The 22,263-nt window shown below is 38.0% G+C and overlaps 1 protein-coding gene across 3 annotated transcripts; it reads left to right on the top strand.

The window, feature by feature from the left end:
- The first annotated feature begins 889 nt into the window (after window positions 1–889).
- On the top strand, window positions 890–22,166 carry ANKRD46 (ankyrin repeat domain 46). 3 transcript variants are annotated; one of them, XM_032222629.1, is made up of 6 exons: window positions 891–1,115; window positions 5,504–5,574; window positions 8,363–8,703; window positions 12,425–12,583; window positions 12,725–12,823; window positions 20,251–22,166. In XM_032222629.1, exons 3-6 carry the CDS (start codon window positions 8,393–8,395, stop codon window positions 20,465–20,467), a joined length of 786 nt encoding a protein of 261 aa, XP_032078520.1. In that variant the 5' UTR covers window positions 891–1,115; window positions 5,504–5,574; window positions 8,363–8,392; the 3' UTR covers window positions 20,468–22,166. The 3 variants fall into 3 exon arrangements, with proteins under 3 accessions (XP_032078518.1, XP_032078520.1, XP_032078517.1); XM_032222626.1 differs by having other exon boundaries at window positions 891–1,212; XM_032222627.1 differs by lacking the exon at window positions 12,725–12,823 and having other exon boundaries at window positions 890–1,212.
- Window positions 22,167–22,263: the final 97 nt, after the last annotated feature.

The raw sequence follows: 22,263 nt of genomic DNA, 5'->3' as shown, positions 1-22,263 counted from the left end.
CTTATACACTTACACACAGAATCCAGAGTTCTCAGTTGAAACCCCAATAATCACCAGGCTCAAACAATCCTACTTCAGGCTTCTTATGTAAAGAGCCAGCTATTGGGGGCAGGGGGGGGAGGCTCTAACGCTGGGAAAAACGTAGAAAGAAAGGAAACAAGATGATGATCAGCAGCAAGATGGATGGACTCCTGGGTGGAGATGAGTGCTCTTAGGGACAGACCGTCACGGAGGCAACCTTGTCTACTGCATGTGGTCACTAAGATTCGAAAACGGCTTGATGGCACACAAAGTCAACGCAATCAAAGTGTCAATACCGACTTAGAGTAGAGTAGAATAGAATAGAATAGAATAGAATAGAATTCTTTATTGGCTAAGTGTGATTGGACACACAAGGAATTTGTCTTTGGTGCCTATGCTCTCAGTGTACATAAAAAGGCAAGATACATTCGTCAAGAATCATAAGATGAACACTTAATGATCGTCATAGCATAGACAATAAGCAATCAGGAAACAATATCAATATAAATCGTAAGGATACAAGCAACAAAGTTACAGTCCTGCGGTCATGAGTGGGAGGAGACGGGTGATAGGAACGATGAGAAGACTAATAATAATAGCAATGCAGCCTTAGTGAATGGTTTGACAGTGGCGAGGGAATCGTTTGTTTAGCATACTGATGGCGTTCGGTGTGGCGTTACGTTGGTGGCACGCAATCCGTCCATTATTGAATATCCCTACCATGAAACCTCTAGGCCCGTGATAGCTTCTTCCCCAAGCCACGCAAACCACTAGCCCATTTCCTTTCCCCCAAACAATCTGTGCGTTCCGCCGCCCAGTTCCACGCTCTCCCGCCACTCACGCGCACGAAGGCTGCGACCAGGAACCGGAAGTGCCGGCTCGGGAGCTGCGGGGAAGCTTCGCCGCGTCTCGCTTGGCTCTAAAGCGGGGCCTGGCTTTTTCGGGAGCGGTTCTCTGCGCCGCCGAAGTGACCATCGCTGAAGAAAGCGGGAGAGGCGCCGCGGAATCGCCTTCGGGGGGGGAAAAAAGCGTTTGTCCGGTTTGGGGACTCGAGTTGGGCGACCCGAGTCTTCCCCCTCCGCTGCGTTTGCCCGGTTAGATGCGGGTTTGCTCTGAGGAGGCGGACGGGGAAGAGGGAGTTCTTGGAGAGGGAGCCGGTGCTGGTGGTTTAGCGAGGCATGGGAACGCCAGGTAGAAAAACTCAGCCGCCGTTTGGTTTCACAGCCTGCGAGGCTGCCTGGATACGTTTTTCTGACGAGCGAGGGTCGGGCTTAAAACAAAATAATAATAACATCCTGCTTGCAGGTTGGAAATACTAATATTCGTTTCAGAAATGTCCTCGGCGACTCGCTCTCTCTCTTAACCCCAAGAAATATATAAATATCAATATCGAAACGGCTTTAGCAACTGGTTACATTTCACTGGATGGGGAGCTTTATGGCCTTTCAATCAACACCGAACTACAAATCCCAGCCTCAGCCGCCCACGCCCAAGTTGGCTGAGGCTGCTGGGAGTTGTAGTTCGCCAAGCTGTTTATAAAAATCCTCTCCCCTTCATCATGAGCTTTAGGCGATCTTGTAAATAATCTCAGGTGGAGTTAGTAGACTCAAATGCATAATAATATTGCCCTCATAAAGACCCTGTTGATGAGAAATTGCTACAACTTATTTATTTTTGCTCATTCATTTAAAAAAGGATTCTTTTTTAACTTCAGGGTGTCTCTGTGTTAATGTGTTTGTTTACAAAATGTTTTGTATGTTTGTATTTTTTTTCTGTCTGTCTCAACTCATATTTTACTGCTGTTATGTTTAATTGTACTTTAAATAACTGCTCATTCAAACACAGGAGTGTAGAAACTAAAGACAGGTGTATATTTTCCTTACTTTTACTGTGGATACCAATATTTATTGGGTTTCCTTTTACAACTATTGAACCCAAGTCCCAGTTCAATGTTTCCCAATCTTGACAACCTCCAGATGTATTAACATCAATTCCTCAAAATTCCCCTGTTAATTTTGGAAGTTTACAAAACTCGTTCTTATCTTACCAGAAGTTTTGCTAATCACTACACTTCTCTTGTTTATAAGTTCTCTAAATAATGTGACTTCTGCAACATTGAGTTATACAATCATAAATATCACTCTAGCAATATAAAGCCTCCATGCATTCAGGATATGCTGGTAGAAATGACAAGAAAACTATAAATTTCTAATGTTCAAAACTATGACATCATCTAAAATATTTGGAGGTAGTAATTTTACTCTATTTGCACTTTCCCCAGCAACCGTATTGGTTGAGTTAGGGTTATATTTAAATATACTATGCTAACATAGTAAAAGAGGCAAATAATTATTTTATTGACCATAAGCTCATCAGAGGAATATTTATTGTGAACATATAATATTCATTAGGATGGTTTGCAATATATTTTCTATATCCATCATAGTGTCTTCCATTCTTCAGTAGCAATCCCTTCATTCATTGGGAACTACATCTTATAATAACAACACAATGTTATATTGAAATAGGTAGAAATCATTGCCTTTTTTTTAAATGAATGTTTGATTTTTTTGAATTCTGGGAGGGAGGAATGTGATGCACAGTAGAAGGAAGTAATAGTAAAATGGATTCACAAATAAATACTAAACATACACCAGAAATCTTTCTTATTAGAGCTTTTTCTAAAACATCAGACAGGACAGCTAATTCTACTTTTGTTTTTAATCATTCTTATTTAAAATATTTTAGAATTACACAGTTAATATTAATGTATTATTGAAATTTCAGTGGGAGAAGCAGGGAGGTTCTCGTGGAAATTTGCCCACTCAGGTTCTGGTGGGCGGGAGAAGAGGAGGCTAGCTGTTGGCAACCACAAGACTCTGTTGCTTTCTAGAGAGGCAAGACCAGAAATAGCCTGATTTGAGGTCTTATTTGTGCGGCTGGGCAAGTTGGGTGTTCTAGTTTATTGCTGCCTCAGACAGCAAGATGGGTGGCATATATATCTAATAAACAAGTAAATCCTCCTGTTACACATGGCAGCCCTTCCAAGACTGTTTAACCTGATTGCCTAGTAGCAATGGTGTTTCCCCACTTACTAGTCCTGGATGAATTCTACATGATTCACCTTGACAAGGAGTTTGGAGCAACTCAGTTCACAGCAGCCATGACAATCATGGAACAGATCCAACTTATTGTGAGCTCACTGCATATGAAAATCACACACCAGATCTGTGTTTTGTGGAAGACCAGATGTGATCTGAAAGTGGAGGATTGTATATTGTAATCTGCTTGTCGTGGACAGATTATTCTGATTGCTGTGGAATTTGTCATCGCGCCCTACTCCACATTAAGGGGGACCTAGTAGATTGGCCTCTCTCAAGTTTCTAATAGATTTAATGGGTTTTCAGAGATCTCTTGGCAGGAAATTTGGCTGAATTTCTGGTTTGGAATAATCGGATATCCAAGGTTTTGGACTGGATTGCACTGGAGTGGCCTCCCTGTGTGCTGATCTGCTCTAGGAAATGAAGTGGTGGAGAAAATGATTAGAGTACTGCTGGACAAAGATTTGTCTTGAGCCTGATTGGTATGACATCATCCTCAAGCCTACATAATGGAGATTTAGGTTACAAAAAAATTGTTTTTGGCTTATTATGTTGGCTGAATGCCACCCAGCAGCCCTATTGAAGGCAACCCTTTCCCTTTTAGCAAAGAGTAATCAGGATTATCTAAAGAGCGCTGTGAGAAATTTTCATTACGTTTAGTGGACAAAGCCGCTTACATTTGGTCGGAGTTAGACTGTAGTTAGTGAGTATCCATGAATTGGTTTTCTCTTGGGATATAATATGGGATTATTTTCAGTCTGTGAGACCTGAGGAAGTGGATAGGGTCCACTCTCCACTTATTTTTAACACTTACTTTATTTTTACATAAAATCCTAGGAGAGGTAATTTGTCAGTAAACAGTCTAATACCATCAATGTGTAGGGATGACATTCAGCAATGTGTCTCAGTGCTAAACGAGGGATGCAGTGGAACTGCTGATCCAGGGTATCAAGATCTGGAGATCTCACCCTTTTGGGCAGATCAAGGAACATCACAGGTGACCTCTTTGCTTTGGAAGTTGTGTTAATTGCCAATGAGTTTCCTGGTATGATTCAAGGTGCTGGTTATCACTTTTTAAGGCCCTACATGGCTCTGGTCCTGGTTATCTGAGAGAATACCTCTTCTCTGGCATTTACCTACCTGTCCAACCTACCTGTCATTGGGTCAATTCTCCCAAGTCCCATCCCTGTGGGATTGTTATCTGATGGGAACTTGGAGTTGTGTTTTTTCTACTACTGTCCCCATTTTTAAATTGCCTTGTCTTAGCACTTCAATTTGCTTCATCCTTCATGTGCTTTAGGAAACTTGAAAAATCTTTTTTCTTCCATCTTGCACTGAAGGAGAGTGTTTTTATATAATATGCCGGTGGGCTCTGCAGCACATATGACTTATTTATAATTTTGTTTTTATATGTATTTGAAGGAGAGGGTTAAATTGTTTATTGTAAGCCACTTATAGCTTGGGACAGCAGGCAGCATATAGATATTGAAAGTAAGTAAACAAATAAGTTTGTACCATCATGCAGAATTGTGCATTTGAAGCTTGCCAATGCAAAATGTCACCCAGACAAACACTCCCATTGAAATAGCTAGAAACCAAGATTGGCTATCACGTAAGTGTAATGGGCAGATGTAGGGGAATAATTTTGAGTCCCTTCAATAAAATAATAATAAATATACCAGGCAACTTGTGACTTGTCGGATAGCAGTTTATCTTATCTGACCTCCAGTTTCCAAAGGAGGCGCCTGTCTATCTGGCCCAGCAAATAATCTTAGATGCTTCAGTCTCCTTGTTATGTCTGGTCCTATGTAAATTGTTGTTCCATTTGGTTTTGAGCTGCAGATTACCCACAAGAGCTCTTTCCCGCTGCTTCACATTTTGAGGAAAGGTTAACAAGAACAGAGCAGCAAAAATAGAGAAATCACTTTCACGAGGCAGTGAAGTTATAGAAAATAGAAGGAATCTAGATCCATCCATATGCTATTGCATTGAAACATGTGCTATTTATATTACAAGAGTGGCATTTGAAAGCATTGTATGATGAGAAAGGTGAATCAGAAATTGATTTGATTTTAGAGTAATTTGAGCTTTTCCATTTTATTTATTTAGCAAATGAATTATAGCTACCCATGTCAAACTTAATGATTAATTCCTTATTGCAAGTGGAATACTGCACTGATTGTAAGCTTCACAGTATTGCTTATGCAGACTTTACATAAGTAAAGTGAAAACTAATTTTTTTAGTTGATTGGTGACATACTGCTACAAGCAACCGGGTTGAAGGGAATGAAAAAGTTGGTTGGTTTTTTAGTTAATTTAATACATTACAATATTATCAGAAAACTGAATATCTTTAACAAAAATTTTCTTTTCTGTTATAGATGTGCACTGGACTGTAAAGTGGGTCAGAGCAGATTTAACAGTTTTTGACCATATTTTGCACCTGCTGAAGGCAAGATTTTAACATTTTATTTTTACTGCTAGCTGTAACTTAATAAAGATCTTACTACTTGACAATGGTTTTAAAGTGGTGGTTTTAAAGTGATTAACAATTATTATTTTTTTGCAACCAGTGTGGATTTGTGAACTCTGAAAGAGTGGCTGTTCATCTTTAGATAATAGAAGCATTTGAAAGTTTAGTTTATAGTGGCTAGAAAAGCTGGGGTGATTTTTTCAGCTGTAACATATTGATGAGGATGATGAAAGAAGCCCGAGTTTCTTCCACTGAGATATTAGCTAACTCTACAGTTCACCAAAATTCCATAGTGGAAATTGGAAATTAAGGCAGTCTTTATTACCTTTTTATTGTTCTCTCACATTAGTAGATGGAATTGACATGACAGCAATAAAGGCCTCTAGAGGGAGCTCAAGCTCTAAAATTTCTCAGGTCCTGTTAGTGTTACTTAACTTCTGTTAATGCTGTTAAAAAGAAGGTAGTTACGTTAGATAAGGAATTGTTTCCAAATACAAATAGCAAAAATGAAAGTTGTGACATATTTCAATTAATATATTCTAAAATTGTACTCACTGTTCTCCTTAGTTTAATGTCCTATGCAAAGTAGCTAATTCAAAAAGGTTGAGTTTATGTTGGTTTATGTTGGTACAAGATATGAAATGCAGAGCTCTGTGAAATTTTAAAAAGCTGGAATAGTGTTTAATCCAGAGGTGGGATTCAGCAGGTTATGATCAGTTTTGGAGAACCAGTAGCAGAAATTTTGAGTAGTTCAGAGAACCGGTAAATACCTATTCTGACTGCCCCCGCCCCGTCTATTCTCTGCCTCCCAAGTCCCAGCTGATCAGGAGGAAATGGGAATTTTGCAGTAACCTTCCCCTGAAGTGGGGTGGGAATGGAGATTTTACATTATCCTTCCCCTGCCACGCCCACCAAGCCATGCCACGCCTACCAAGCCATGCCATGCCTACGATACAGGTAGTTAAAAAATTTGAATCCCAACCACTGGTTTAATCGCTTTGTTCTAATGTTAAGAAAAGTCATTTCTTCGCTTCAGTGGTAAGGTGCAGACAGAAAAGTTTTGAGTAGAGAAATGATATTCACTTAATGAATCAGGGTCATCAAATACTTTTAATTCTTATATAAATGGCAGCTTTTCTGGAAATTGCAGCTGTTCCTCCTGGTTGAAGAATCATATTTTAAAGCTTCCCTGGACTAAGGTGTTGAAGCTTCTCCTCTTTTATCTGGCTGACCTAGAAAACCAGACCAATTAATGTATATAGTTAAAAATCCTGGCAGGATTTTTCAGTTTTTGGCATCATTTCCAAACCAAGCCATAAATTATAGTAACTCCTTCATCCTCCAGCACTTCTCCAAATAGCAGAAAAGATATCTTGGCCTCAGCTTTTGCTAGGCAAGGATAAAGACAAAGCTTTTATATCCAGCCACGACTAGGGAAAAAAAAAAAACCTCTTCAGGAAAGAGAAGCAGCATATTGACCTTAATCAGCATTCTCAGAACAGTCCTGGGCTTTTCTGCTAGGCAACAACTAAATAAATACTCTGACCGCCGTTTATTACCTCTCATAGGAATGAAAGATAACAATATGCAGGGTTCACTCTGATTATGGAGAAAGGCAAACAGCCATCCAATAATAGCACGAAATCTCCAAGAAAACTTGGGAACTTTATTGTAAAGCTCATAAACTCAGACGGTGGGTGTTCTCATCACACTAGTGCCAAGTTTCCTTTTACTTTAAACCGTATCTTTCTCAGCTGCTGTTTGCCTAAGAGAGATCATAAGTGCATCCTGCCAACCACAGCTGTTGCTAGTCTCTGCAGATTGTCACATAGGCTCCTTTTGAAAACGAAAGAGGATGTATAAATCAAATCTTCTATTTTTGCTTTTGTTTTCCTGATCGCTCATTGGCTATTTTAGTTGAATAAAACTATTTATGTAAATAAAAAATGTTCAATGAAAAATACTGCAGCAGTTATTTCGGCAAGTCTGATGAGATTCATACCACGACGACTATCTTTTTAGCACTTGCTAGTCGACTCCACTGCCTGAATTAACAATTTCTGATGTAAATAAGAAGCAGTTCCCTGAGGAAATAATCCCATTAAAAGTGGTGTTATTAATAGCAAATACAAGAATTTCTGATTTGTATTATCATTAAGTTAACTTGAGACAGCCTGGTACAACGGTGCTTAAAAGTTTGTGAATCCTTTTGAATTTTTAGTTATTCTGCATAAATATGACCTTAAGTATGATCTGTTCTTCACACAATTCCTAAAATTATATAAAAACCCAATTAAACAAATAGATTAAAATTGTATAGTTATTGAGGAAAATGATAAAAAAAATTATGCAGAAATATTGAACGTTCAAAAGGGTTCACAAAATTTTGAGCACTGTACATAGTCTAATTTTTTTTGACAATTGAAGAAAAGTATATTTCTTCTCTCTTTTTTTCAGGAATTTGTATATTATTTATAGTGTAAGCCTGGAGATCAAAGTACAATATTCTGCAGAATGCCTTGCAATCATCACTATAGTGGCCAAAACTAAATCCCCAAAAATGAGAGAATCACAAATGTAATACCATCAACAGTACAAAAAATATTTTCTGTTCTGAAAATAGTGCAGAGCATCATATGTATACTATTCAACTTTCGGATCTTGCATTTAAACAATAGCTTTTCTTATTTAAAAAAAACCAATTGTTTAAAACTTTGACATTATTCTTATTAACAAAAGCTCGCAATTTCTTCCATTTCATTTTCAGCTGCAGGTTGGCTACATTTCCCATTCAGTCATGTCTTACGTGTTTGTAAATGATTCTTCCCAAACAAATGTGCCTCTGCTACAAGCTTGCATTGATGGAGATTTTAACTATTCAAAAAGGCTATTGGAGAGCGGCTTCGACCCAAACATCCGGGACAACCGTGGCCGAACAGGTCTTCACTTAGCAGCAGCTCGAGGAAATGTTGATATTGCTCAGTTGTTGCACAAATTTGGGGGTGATCTTTTGGCCACAGATTACCAAGGTAACACAGCACTTCATCTGTGTGGACATGTTGATACCATTCAATTCCTCGTCTCCAATGGACTCAAGATAGATATTTGGTAAGGTTATCACTCTACCATATGCCTAAAAATCAGTCTTGTCTATTAACAATTTAAATAGCTACTGAGAATATATTTCAGCTTTCTTAATCCTTATTCATCAAAGATTCAGGATTGTGGAAGCTTTTAACAAAAGTGCCTTTGGCCCACTCTACATGCTACTTTTACTATGAATAGAAAGACAAAATATGTTTGATAACTTTTCTGTTGTATTTTTGGGGTAGCACTTACCATTATGATTCCTTCAGGTCAGGTGGATACTGTCAGCATAGAAATTATTTGTAACTATTCTTGAAAGTGTGTTCTTGTCACAAACATTCTGTATAAAAATGAGTTTATATCACGTTGCACTGGAGCTATGAAAAAACCAGCAAGCAGTGAACATTTCCAGCACTATCCAGGCTGCTTCAATTACAATATAGCTGCCAAAGATTTAATCTTAGTGATCAGGATTGATGTTTCAGTCCGGCAACGTTTTGAGGACACTTGCGTTGGTTCCTCCAAAGCAAGTGCGTACATGACATTGTTCTGATTCTGATGCCAACCCCTGACATGGAGATACCTCAAAATAATTGACCTCTTTTAATAACTTGAAATATATGTATATTTATTCAAATTGTAAACAGAACTGGTTCAAGACGTCCTTTCTATTTCATTATTTTTCAGTCCTCACCCAACCAGCTCTCAGAATGTATGAATCAATCTTTCTCTGAAATGTTGTATATTCACTCTACCAGGCTCCTAGCATCTGTCATATGCCAGTTGTCCAGACAAAAGCACTTAGTGTACTGGATAAATAGCTGTTTGACAAACACAATTAACAATAATCCCAGAATTGTTTGTTCTTTGACCTCTTGGTTCATGTATCCTAGTGGTTTGAAACTTAACCATTGTTCTTAAATGATTGACGCTAAGCCTCTGTTCTTTATTTTTATATTGAGTTACAGTATTTTGCTTGGAGGTGATGACTAAGTTGTGTCAAAAGAGGGGAAACTTATGAGTTAGCATATACTTATTTGAACTTTGCAACGGTTGTCATAATTAACTTGGGAGTGACTTCTTGATAATGGAACAGAAGTTTCAAAGAAGAATCAATACTGAAACTCTTATTGCCATATGAAAAAAAAAATCCTGGTGGGGCTGCCTTGTTTACCATCTAAATAGCAAATAAACATTGAAGAAAGTGGAAAGTACAAATGTTAAAGCTTGAATGTGATTTTACACTTGAATTTAAAATAAACCGATTACCGAGTTTATTTAAGTGTAAATAAAGCCAGCCAATTTAGCTCTGAATAGTGCTTTCCTAAAAGTTGCTTTTATTTCTCCCTTTTGTTTCTGTTGTCTCAAATTCAAAAAGACAAAAATGCTTCAATAAGGAATAAAACTAAAAAGCCAACTACGCATCTTAATTATTCCCTATACTACAGGTAGTCCTCAGTTAAGAGTGGCAACATCACCTGGTTGCCATTTGCAGCCTCTTGCTGCCTTCCTTACTGAGTTTGCTTGTTGGAAGCCAACAAAGAAGATTGCAAATGGCGACCATCTGACTGCAGGAAGTGGCAGTGTTGTAATTGCAAGCCGGGTGCTGAGCACCTGGATCGTGACCACAGAGACACTGCAATGACTGGGACTCCAAGGACTGATAATAAGTACCATTGGTTCAGCGCCAGGGCAAATTCAAACAGTTGGTGAGAGCAGTTATTAACCGAAGACTGTCCGTAGTACTTTGTATATGTAAAAAAAGCCTTAGCATTTTTATTTTAGAAACAAACACCAAAGTTTTAAGAAAGAGTAGGAAGTTTAGTGACTGCTTTGTAGAGTGACCATGTGCAGTTATGATGGTGATAAAAATTTTATGAGCCATGGTGGCGCAGTGGTTAGAATGCAGTATTGCAGGCTAATTCTGCCAACTGCCAGCAGTTCAATTCTCACTGGCTCAAGGTTGACTCAGCCTTCCATCCTTCCAAGGTCAGTAAAATGAGGAGCCAGATTGTTCAGGGCAACATGTTGACTTTGTAAACTGCTTAGAGAGAGCTGGAAAGCCCTATGAAGTGTTATATAAGTCTTAGTTCTATTGCTATTTACAACCAATCCTTGTATTTATGATCTTTGCAGATCGTAAAGCAAAGGAAAGCTGAAGTTCAGAGGTGGTATTCTGTTGGTTTGGACTGGCTTGCCCGAACCGGTAGCAGAAATTGTGTGTGGCCTCGCCCACCCACCCTGGCTCTATGGCATCCCATTTAGGCACTTTTTTTAGCCAAAGCACATGCACGGAAGGCTGAGCGCATGAGCGGTTACATTTGCGAACTAGTAGGGAAGGTAAGTGAATACCACCCCTGATACAATTGTGTCCTAGGTATGGTCGCTAAGTCAAGACAGCCTATAATGGCAGGAGACAGACTTTAAAACTGCAATAATAGGTGGAACCTTAGTAGGCTGTCAAAGTGGCTTCCCTGTAGCAACTATAACATAAAATTGACCTTTTCCTGCTTCAGTGAACAAGAATGGAAGTTATGCTAATATTGTAAAGGATTGTAAACAGAGCTATTTGGTAAATTATAATTTAAGGATCATGTTAAAAGAAATTTATAGTTTTTGAATACCTGTAGGTTTTTTTAAAAGAAATAGCTATTTATAATGTCAGTTCTGAGATTTCAGGGAAAATAGGGTGTGTGTTGACTGCTTTGAGTTATTTGTAAAAATAATTAGGTGTGATCAAATAAGGCAATATCTTCCAAATACCTGCTGTTTTTGAATTCTTAAAACATAATATAGAGAAAATAAAGTTCTAATTTCAGTTTCACAAGTTCTTTTTTGACCAATTCATGTACAAAGAATTAAGAAATTTCAGAAGGAAATTATTCCAAATATTGTTGTATTTCTGGGTAGAGATTACCTGATACTGTAATATACTAATCTCCTACAAAATCTAATCATTTTACACATACTCTTGACTTTTAAATCTGATGCAATTGAAATATATGTAAGATTCAGGTATTTCTACCTCTAGTTCAGTGGTAGTCAACCTGGTCCCTACCGCCCACTAGTGGGCGTTCCAGCTTTCATGGTGGGCGGTGGGGGGTTTGCTGTAACTCTGCTTTGTAAATTTTATAAAGTAAAGTTACTTCCCTACTTTATAAATCACCATTACTGTGGAACCGGTGGGCGGTCCGAAAATTTTACTACTAACAGAGATACAAAAGTGGGCGGTAGGTATAAAAAGGTTTACCCCTGCTCTAGTTAATCAATTCTGCTTAATAGAATAGCTAGATTTATTTACATATTTGTATTATTACTAGAGATCTTCAGCTTTTCATTGAAAGAAAGCAACTGCTATCATTTTGTGGGAGAGTTCCAGCAATTTATCAACAGCTTTCTTTTCAAAGGACTCTTAATTAAATTACCTTTTGTTTTAAAATCCAGAAGAATATAACATCCTTGTAACACAGGAAGTAAAGTCAAAGTAACTGTTAGATCAAAGTGCTTGACTTCAGGTATAATGCAATTTAATGCAAATTCAACCAGATTATTATCATGCTGTTATTGTCTGCAATTATGGCCCTATTACTTCAAGCACTTTCAGAGTTGTGGATGAAAAGTAATGAGGTACAGTTTCCAATAAACTAAGATAAACATTTTTTCCCCATACAGTTGATATGTATATGTTTTTCAGATAGAAACTGTTCTGTTACCATTTTTTCCCTTTTTCCACTTTACATAGCAATCATCAAGGGGCAACCCCTCTTGTCCTGGCAAAACGAAGAGGAGTAAATAAAGATGTGATTCGATTGCTTGAATCTTTGGAAGAGCAGGAAGTGAAAGGATTCAACCGAGGAGCACACTCAAAGCTTGAAACAATGCAGACCGCTGAAAGTGAAAGGTTTGCCCTCCCTCCCCCCATTGCTTTGATTCTGTTTTACTGGCTAAACATCATTGGAAAAATTGTCTTATGTGGAGCTTATTCTGCATAGTGGAAAAGGTCAGGGCTTATTATGTGACGTTTTTCTCCCAAATTTTGTAGTTGGAGATGTTTAGACTCTTCATTGGAAAGAGTTCTAAAGAAGTTGGACTGTCACATGGCCAATGAACTTCAGGACTCAGCTCAAATTGCATATTTGGAGTAAGTCATTGTCTTTGACTTGAAATATGACTTGACAGTCCTTTGTACAATTAATAAGTACTTACACATAGGAAATTCAACGCTGGAGGGAAGGTTCTAGTTTTTCTTTCTCCTTGAGATTATTTGAAATTGTAGATTGTTTGAAAAGAGAAGCCACTGAGCTCCAGTCTGCTTTCTGAAGTGGTCTAGCTCAAATGTGACTTGTGGGCTATTTTTTTCATACAAAAGCTATGGGTACATACATCACATGACTCATAAAAATCCTCTGCTATTTTAAAGGAAGCTATGCCTTTGCAAATATATTGTGAGACCTTGAGTAGGTAGAAGTTGTACTTACAGCTTTCTGACAACTGCATGCTATGCAGTTAAGCATTCTTAGATAGATAGCAAAGAAAAGAGCTGTTGCTTCTGGCACTTTGACTGAATGTTCACCACCCCATCTCCCTTGCTTTGGACATAGGTAGATATACCTATCTTAACGATACATATTTAAACAAAACAAGCTGGAACATACATATAGTTGGATAAGACAGGGTTAAAACAAAGCAAGGTTGTTTTCAGTTTCTTTTCTCTTTCAGTATTGTTATTTTGGGAAGTTGAGGGATCTTGCTCAAGTTTACAAGTCTAGTTTCATTATTTTAGAATTTAGTATTATCCTATTATGAAACTTTTTTTTCTCTTTGCCTGGAAGGTCACTTCTTATTTTCTGTCTGAATACTTGGGTTGCCAAGGCCTAGAATAATAAAAGACGGAAAATGTTTGTGGGTAGGATCAACATTTTCAAGGTCCCCTCCCCCCTAGATTTTCAGAATTGGTTTTTTTTAAGGAGGGCTAAGCCTATATCAAAGCTTAAATTAATTCATTTTCTTTTCCACTAGAAATGGGAAATGTTTTGCTGTTGAAATTCTGTAGGGCTGCATGCAGGGACCTAGGAACCACAGACTGTAGACTGCCCACCCTTGTAGTATACTAAGTGTTGTATTGCCAAATAAAATATTCAGGCAGATGATAAATCAACATTGGTTTGGATGAATTCATTTTTTGCATTAAGAATTAACTGTGATAAAACTACTGTCCTTGTAAATTTCTTTCTGTGTGACTTAACTAGTCAGCATTTGTACTTATGTACATTTCCAGTTTGGGAGTTGATTCTGAGGGTTATAAATGTAACAAATAAATGCATACATATGTATATTTTTATTAAGCTTTTTTCTTTCTCTGTTTGTCAGTTCATTACAAGAAATGTTATGTTGCTTTGTGGAATGAGACAGTATTTTTAAGTCATTATTTAAGTCTTAGCTATTTCAATAAAACACAAGCCGTTTCTTTTATTCTATAAAATAGCAACAGAGAATTATTGATGGGGTTTTCTTTTTCCTTAAGTTTTTTCCGTAATCTTTTTTCAAAATTCTCTCAACTAAAAACTGAATGTAATTTCTTTTCCCAACACAAATAGTCTTCAACATATGACCGGTCATTCAATGACATTTGAAAGTACAATGGTTCTGAATGAAGGGATGTGTGCCCAAAGTTATAGCTGTAGTAGACTCTGTGATCACAAGATTGTGATCTGGGCACTTGGCAATCTATTTGCACTTATGACTGGTTGCCAAGTACCCCACGGTCATATGATTGCCATTTGCTTTCTTCCGTGCTGGCTTCCCCAGCAAGCTAATAGGGAAGCCAGCAGGGAAGATTGTGAGCTGCTGCTGCCTGCCAAGAAGACTTTAGACTTTAGTCTTTCTGGGGGCTGGCTAAAAAGACCCTTGCCAAAAACCGAACAGGGTTTTCAGCCACAAAGGATTTTCAACTTCAGAACACAGAGACTTGTGTCTCTTCTGAGGGGCTGAAAATCCTGCAGAAATGCCAGAATTCAGGAAGAGCAGAGAGAGAGCCGGGTAAGGTAAGGGAGACCTAAGGGGTGTTATAGTCTCTGTGCTCTGAAGCTGAAAATTCACTCAAGGATTTTCAGCCCTTGAGTGGCAGAGAGATTTGTCCACAGCCCCTCCTCCAACTCTCAGGGGGAGACCCAAGGACTCTCTCACCCCCTTAAGTCATCCTGCATTCTTTACCTGGATTTCTGTCCATTCGGTGACTCATAAATACTGCAGCTGTGAGTGCGGGGATTGCATTTGTTGAGCAAAGCAATCACATGACACATCAATAAGTCACTTTATTCAACAACTGAGATTCTGGTCCCAATTGTGGTTGTAATTCTAATTGAATGATTGCTTGTAAGTGGTGGTGCGGTAGTTAGAATGCAGCATTGCAGGCTAGTTCTGCTGATTGCCAGCAGTTCGAGTCTCACCGGCTCAAGGTTGACTCAGCTTTCCATCCTTCCGAGGTCAGTAAAATGAGGACCTAGATTATTGGGGGAAATCTGCTGGCTCTGTAAACCACTTAGAGATGGCTATAAAACACTGTGAAGCGGTATATAAGTCTAAGTACTAATTCTACTGCTAATAACATGTACCTAATGAAAGGCAAGCTCCCATTACCTGTCCCAGCTCCTGCCCACTTAGCAGTTCAAAAGCACACACATGCGAGTAGATAAAAAGGTACCACTTCAGTGGGAAAGATAAAAAGAGTTCTGTATGCCTTGGCGTATAGTCCTGCTGGCCACATGATCATGAAAAATGTCTTCAGACAATTCTGGCTCCCTCACCTAAGAAACAGAGATGAGCACCATCCTCTAGAGCAGGGATGTCAAACTGGCGGCTCACGGGTCAGACCGTCACACGCATGCCATGCCCACCCCAGCTCCTTGAAGGGAAAACGTTGTGATACATCACGTGACGGCAACGTGACGCTGCGAGATTGACACCCGTTTTCCAGAGTCAGATTCAACTGGAGATGGGAAATCTTTACCTAATGAAAGTGTATTTTTTTTAAAAAATGCCTGTAAAACTAAGCTTAGGTTTGCTATGTAACTTACCAGTGGAAAAATATCTTATTCTGCTGAAGGAATCTAAACAATGGTTTCCAATTTCCCTATAAATCAGGTTAAAGTATTTTAAGTATCTTTTTCTATAGACCCTTGTCAGTCAGCAGTTCTTATATCTAAGAATCAGACAAATTTGTATGCTTCAGTTGAAGTTGTAATATAAAAACAAATTCTTTGCCTGATACTGTTTTCCTCCCTATTTTTTTCTTCTTTCTGTTGCCATCAAATTGTGCCTTTATTTCTCTAATTCAAATAATAGCTGTTGAAGCTGTGTGCCCAGTTGTTATTCTTCAACCCTGAAGATGTTTTCTGCTTTTGTACATATCCTTGGAGAGGTCTGCAACTAAAAAACAACCTCTATGTTGGTAACATTAAAAAAAATGTTTTTTCTTACTAGCAGAAAGACTATTAGAAATGTTTAGCCACTTCCATATGTCTTCAAAATAGCTGATATTCCAGTCCTATTACCTCCAAATAGTATTTGGAGGTCACTTTGGTTGCAACAATAATACAAGTAGTTTCTGCAACTCTTAAAAAGAGCCCACTTTGTTTTCAAAAGCCACATAACCTTTCTGCTTAGATTATATTATACCTTCATTTAACCTCTATAGTGGTTATAGATTAACTGTCTGAGTCTTAACCATTTTTTTCTGTCATGCACCAATGGATACTTCTCTATTTTATATAAAAAAGTTCCCTCCTTATTTCTGTTCTCACAAGAATGAACAATGGGTTCTGCAGTTACAAACAGCTTTCTAGGGAAGTAAATACTGTATTAAAAACTAAAGTAAGAAGTTTGGGAAATGGCATGTACTTTATGCATATTATCTCTGGTGATAATTCCTTCCAATTTATTTATTTTTAAATCCTGCCTTTTATTATTTTTTTATAAATAACTCAAGGCAATGAACATACCTGATATCCTTCCTCCTCCTATTTTCCCCACAACAATAGTCCTATGAGAAGGGGTGGGATGAGTGGGAGTGACTTGGCCAAGGTCACCCAGTCAGCTTTCACAGTGGAGGTGGGAGTAGAATTTATTATGCTCTGCTGCAGACCCATTGCTGTAACCTCAGTTAATTTTTGGGGATCCTTCCCTAATGTTCAGGTGTCCTTTTAATTTTTTTTAAAATTAAATATTATTTAAATAAAAGACACAAAAGTAGCATTCTGCCAAATTGTTTAACAAGCAATAAATATATTCCTACACGCCCACCCACCCACCCACACGCTGTATATATCTCTGTGTCACAAAAAGTGATTCTTGCTGGCCTACATCCAAAATAACAATTAAAACCATATCGCAATATAAATACATCAAACATAAATAAAAACAAAGATAAAAGCATACAGAATAAAAGAGTAAAAACTTAAAAGAACCTCAGAATGACCACCATCATTTAGTCTTATTGAAGTCTGAATGATGGTCATTCTGGGGTTCTTTTATGTTTTTATTCTTATAAAAACCAGGCCTGGGCAGATAATTCCCATTCAAATACAGAATTTTCAAGAGGCAGTGACTCCTGTTAGAACTAACAGAATAACAGAATTGGAAGGGACCTTGGAGGTCTTCTAGCCCAACCCCCTGCTGAAGCAGAAAACCCTATACCATTTCAGACAAATGTTTCTCCAATCTCTTCTTAAAAACCTCCAGTGTTGGAGCACCCACAACTTTTGGAGGCAAGTTGTTATCTGTACCTTTAAAAGTAGTTAATGTTTTATTGAGGAAAGAGGCGATGTTTGTTGATCTTAGAAATGCAGAGATATGTACTGGTGGAGAACTAATCAAATTTGGGCAGTTTATTCTTAGGAAAGATTCTGGAGAGAATGAGAGTATGTTCAATCCATATAATTTTGGAAATTATTGATTATTGGAGAAACACCTTCCCTAACTATTAGCTTGGGAGCAGGATAGCTTTGTTAGTGATAACTTGGCCTGTCCTGATGGGCAATTTGCAGCAGCCTTTGATGTTGATTATTGCAATGTTGATCTTACTGGATTGGGACTAATAACACTGTGCATAAGAACACTACTAGCATTCATTGGGGTCGTTTCTGGTCAGAAAAATTTAGTACAGATAACTTAGTATTAGTTCAAGATTTGGGAGATGGCATCAGGGGTAGGCTGCTACGGGTTCGCCTGGGTTCAGGAGAACCCGTAGTTAACGTTATGGCCGGTTCAGAGAACCTACAAATCCCACCCCTGGCTGGCCCACCCACCCACCCAGCAACCAGGCAGAGAACCCGTTGTTGAAATTTTTGAAGCCCACCCCTGGATGGCATATTTTGCCTCTGGACTATTTAACCTCTAGAATGCTGTTGCTAAAGAACACTGAAGACAATTAATATATAGATGGTTCACAATTCTTGTTTTTGCCAAAGATCACAAATGTTTGGAGACAGTTTTAGAGAAGATGAAGATTAATTAATTGAAAATTAATCCAAATAAGACAAATTGATTAACTATTTGGTGGTGTACCATCAACTTTGAATAGAGTTCCACTTCCTCAGAAGACCCAAATTTGTAACTTGGGGATAAGCCTGGACTTGTTGCTGTTGGGAAAGCTACAGTAACAAGACTACCTTTTCTCAGTCTAGGGCAGCTGTGAGTCAATCTACGGATGAAAGGTTTTACTTTAGTTGCTGTGCCTTGGAAACATTCAGGCTAGAGAATTATAATACATTCCATATGGATTTAATTTTTAAAAATGTTTGGAAGTTTCTTGCTTTGCAAATTGTAGCTATCCAGATGCTTGCGGTAGCTTAGCATTCCTAACATGTCAATCCAATATTATATTAAATGAGCTGTGTGCCTTCTACAACCGAGCCCAGTTCAAAGTGCTCGTTTTGCTCATTAAAGCCTAAAGTTGGATTATTTGATGGATTACTTCTGTTTACATATAGGGAGCTGTCAAAGCCCTATGCCAGTGATGGCGAACCTTTTCGTCACCAAGTGCCGAAAAGGGAGTGCATACACGCATGCTCATCTGGGCAGCGACCAGGAAGAGGAGCTGCCCAGGGGGCATACACGCACCAGAAAAGGTACTTCCAGTTACTGCCACGCATGTGCATGCACCAATCAGCTGGCTGGCACGCATGCTTGCACCAGAAAACAGAAGACCAGCTCTCCTGGTTTCCGGCACTGCTGCATGCATAAAGGCCAGCTGATCGTCGCATATGCATGCGCACCAGAAACCCGGGAGAGGAGTGGGTGATGCCACACATGCCAGGCGACAGGGCTCCGCGTGCCACTTCAGGCATGCATGCCATAGGTTCACCATTACGGCCCTATGCTCAATTGGAGTGTGGCAAATACAATTTTATGGTTGGCTATGGCCTGCTCAGTGGTGGCTCATTTATAGACATCAGTTCTACGCATACATGTTTTGTTCACATATATTTCTATTTTCTTTTAAATAGACCTGAAGACCCTTCCCCTCCTTTCTTTTTATGCATTAAAAGACTATTAAGAATTGGGATGTTCCTTCATTTTGGAATTATTTTTTAATGGATTTGGGACTACAGCACTGGCTTTTTTCTATTTTGTAGTTATTTTAGCTGTACAAACAGCCCAGAAACTTTTAAAATGGATTAGTTATGCCTTCCTCCTAAGAGGCCAGTAAAGTACATTAGCCAGCTGGGGAATTCTGGGAGTTAACATGCACCTATTTTAAAGTTGCTAAGGTTAAAAAACACTGGCCTATGTGTTGAGCAATAAAATTGGGTATATGTTTGGGGTTTGTGGCATGGAGCAGTTTGGAGTAGTCCAAATAACACCGTATTTTTCGGAGTATAAGATGCTCCGAAGTATAAGACGCACCTAGCTTTTGGGGAAGAAAAGGGGGGAAATCTGCTTCTGTCTCCCAGCAATTTGCCTCCTTGCAACAAACAGCAAACAGTACAGATAATATTCGCTGTTTGTAGTGTTACATTTCTAGACTATACTTGTAGAAATGCTGTTAAAATTGATGTGCTTATCTGGTATAGTTGTTTCACTTTCAGTTTAAGCATGTCTCCTGATCATCACCTGTTTCAGGCTGCAGGGATTGCTATAGCTTATTGCAGCCTCCGCAAGCCCCATTTTCCCCGTTTGCTGCAAGGAGGTAAATTACTAGGAGGCAGAGGCCAAAGGGTGAGGGGTGCCGGGTGGGTGGGGCTACATTCAGTGTATAAGGCGCACCAAAATTTTCACCCTCTTTTGGGGGGCAAAAAGGTGTATCTTATACTCCAAAAAATATGGTAATGTATTTCTAGTTAAATAAACTGAATTCCTGTGTAACATGCTTTACTGCTGGAAATAGCATTGAAACATTTATAATGCTCTAGGTGTTCTAATCTTAATGGTAGCCCTATTATTTTCTTCTCTTAGTATATAATGGTAGCCCTATTATCTTCTTCCTCTGTTTCTGCTATAAGTAGGTCAGGGTTAATGTTTGGTGTCCGAATTCTGTCTTCAGGGATCTTTTTATTTCTATTTTCACAGTGCCATGGAAAGCCACTCTCTCCTCAACCCCAACCTGCAACAAGGGGAAGGTGTTCTGTCCAGCTTCCGAACAACCTGGCAAGAATTCGTAGAGGACCTGGGCTTTTGGCGAGTGCTGCTTTTGCTTGTTGTCATTGCTTTGCTGTCTCTTGGAATTGCATACTATGTTAGTGGAGTGCTCCCTTTTGTGGAGAACCAGCCTGAGTTGCTGCATTAAAGGCAGTGTAAATTAATAGTGTCCTACTATTATTTGTAATGTCTCACTTTGTTCTCTATGGGGCATATATTGGTAGCTGCATGTAAGGTTTAGACACACAATGCCGCCGCACCCCCCACCCACCCCCTGTTGTGAAGAACCCTTTACAAAAATAAGGATGCACTAGTCTTAGCTACATTACTGAGTTAAAGTACTCATCAACTGCATCTAACATTTCTTGGATTATCATTAGTTGTAGTCTCTGCTGATAAAATATGACAATATAAAGAAGTGATTGAAAGCTTTTCCTTGATACGCAGATGTTTATGATCAGGAAATCAATTTGTTAGACTGTCTCTAAAAATTGTTATAAAATCAGGTCTTACACTGTGGGTCTTTAAAAGTGGCCATTTTCTATAATTACAAGGAATTTCCTGCAGAAAAAATAAACTAATTTATATTTCTTTGGTAAAGAAAGCATATATCATACTTTTCAAGAAGCAGCACTTGAAGATTTTTACACTACCATAATTTCCACTTGAAATATTAAGAGTTTTTCATCTCTTTGAAACAAAACCAACATTTAGTTAAACCAAATGAATTGGGAAATATCAATACTTACTGTTTTAATAACTAAATAAAACATTATTTTTTTTTACTTTTAGGAATTTTTCCTAAAAAAAATTGGGGAGAATTCTTTCCCTTAAGAAGTAAGCAAAAATGATCTTAATGACTTGAAAAAATTAAATAGAGGTATTGTGTAAACTTGTGGCATGATTGTGAAAAGGTTTATTTTGCCCTGTTTATAAACTTATAAGCTAATTTTCCAAGTAATTGAATTGCAATGAATTCATTGTCCTAATCTCTTAACATATGTATTGTTGTATATGTAAAATGAGACCTGACTTAAAACTCTACTTTGAAGTAAATTAATAATATACCTAAATATAGGATCTCATTAATAACCTCGCTAAGATTATCTAACTAAGATTGATAGTTCAGGCACTTAGTGGTGCAGGAAGTAATGTCTGGTTTTTTGCTGAACCGAAAATTCTGAAAATGGATCCAGATGTGCTGGAGCATACACTGTCTCATCGAGTTCTATTTATATCCAGGCAAGAGAGAAAATGATTGCTGACCTCTCTTCTTATATATCCAAATAAGTAATTAATAAACCATATTTAAAATTTAGAAATTGAAAGAAGTGATCGATTTGCTTATCTTACACTTTCTTCACCCTCATTCTAATGAAATATAATTTTGTGGTAAGGTGTAGTATTCTATGTAAAATGCTTTGTAATATATTTTGTAGTTCACTTAACATTGGAGGAAACATTGGAAATAGATACCCCAGTTTTAGAATCTTTTTTAATGTTAACAAAACATCCTAAACACAATCAAGCCAAAGTTCTAACTTTTTAAGGACATGTGGATTTTCAATTTAGCATTTCTTTTTTTGAAGTTTGTAGGATTTTGTTTAAAATGATAAACAGCAAATTCAATACTACAGACAGGAACAAATGAACTACTCAAAAGTGAATGCAGCAGAAATAAGATATAAACTATTAGAAGAATTATAGCCTTGGGATGTCTTTTTGTAAAAAGTAAACTTTCATGTTATGTTATTTCTTTTCTATTTTACACTGCATAATTATTAATTTAATTATTAATTGTATCCTAAGCATGCCAAGGTATTCCAAATAAACTTGTATAAACTACATGTATGTTTCTATTTATGATACAGTTTTAAATCAAGAAAACTCAAGAAAGCAAATAATAAAATCTAGTTCTTCATGGTCACTTTTTGTACAGATCCA

This window comes from Thamnophis elegans, chromosome 8, assembly GCF_009769535.1.
Source record: "Thamnophis elegans isolate rThaEle1 chromosome 8, rThaEle1.pri, whole genome shotgun sequence".
Classification (NCBI taxonomy): Eukaryota; Metazoa; Chordata; class Lepidosauria; order Squamata; family Colubridae; genus Thamnophis; species Thamnophis elegans.
The sequence above is the reverse complement of the archived record's forward strand: the minus strand, read 5'-3'. Positions and strand labels throughout refer to the sequence as shown.

Excerpts from the sequence above, each read along its gene's own strand:
- ANKRD46 (XM_032222626.1), top strand. Across the intron at positions 12,584-12,724 it reads CAGACCGCTGAAAGTGAAAG|TTGGAGATGTTTAGACTCTT; the intron begins GTTTGCCCTCCC and ends CAAATTTTGTAG. Across the intron at positions 12,824-20,250 it reads GCTCAAATTGCATATTTGGA|TGCCATGGAAAGCCACTCTC; the intron begins GTAAGTCATTGT and ends CTATTTTCACAG.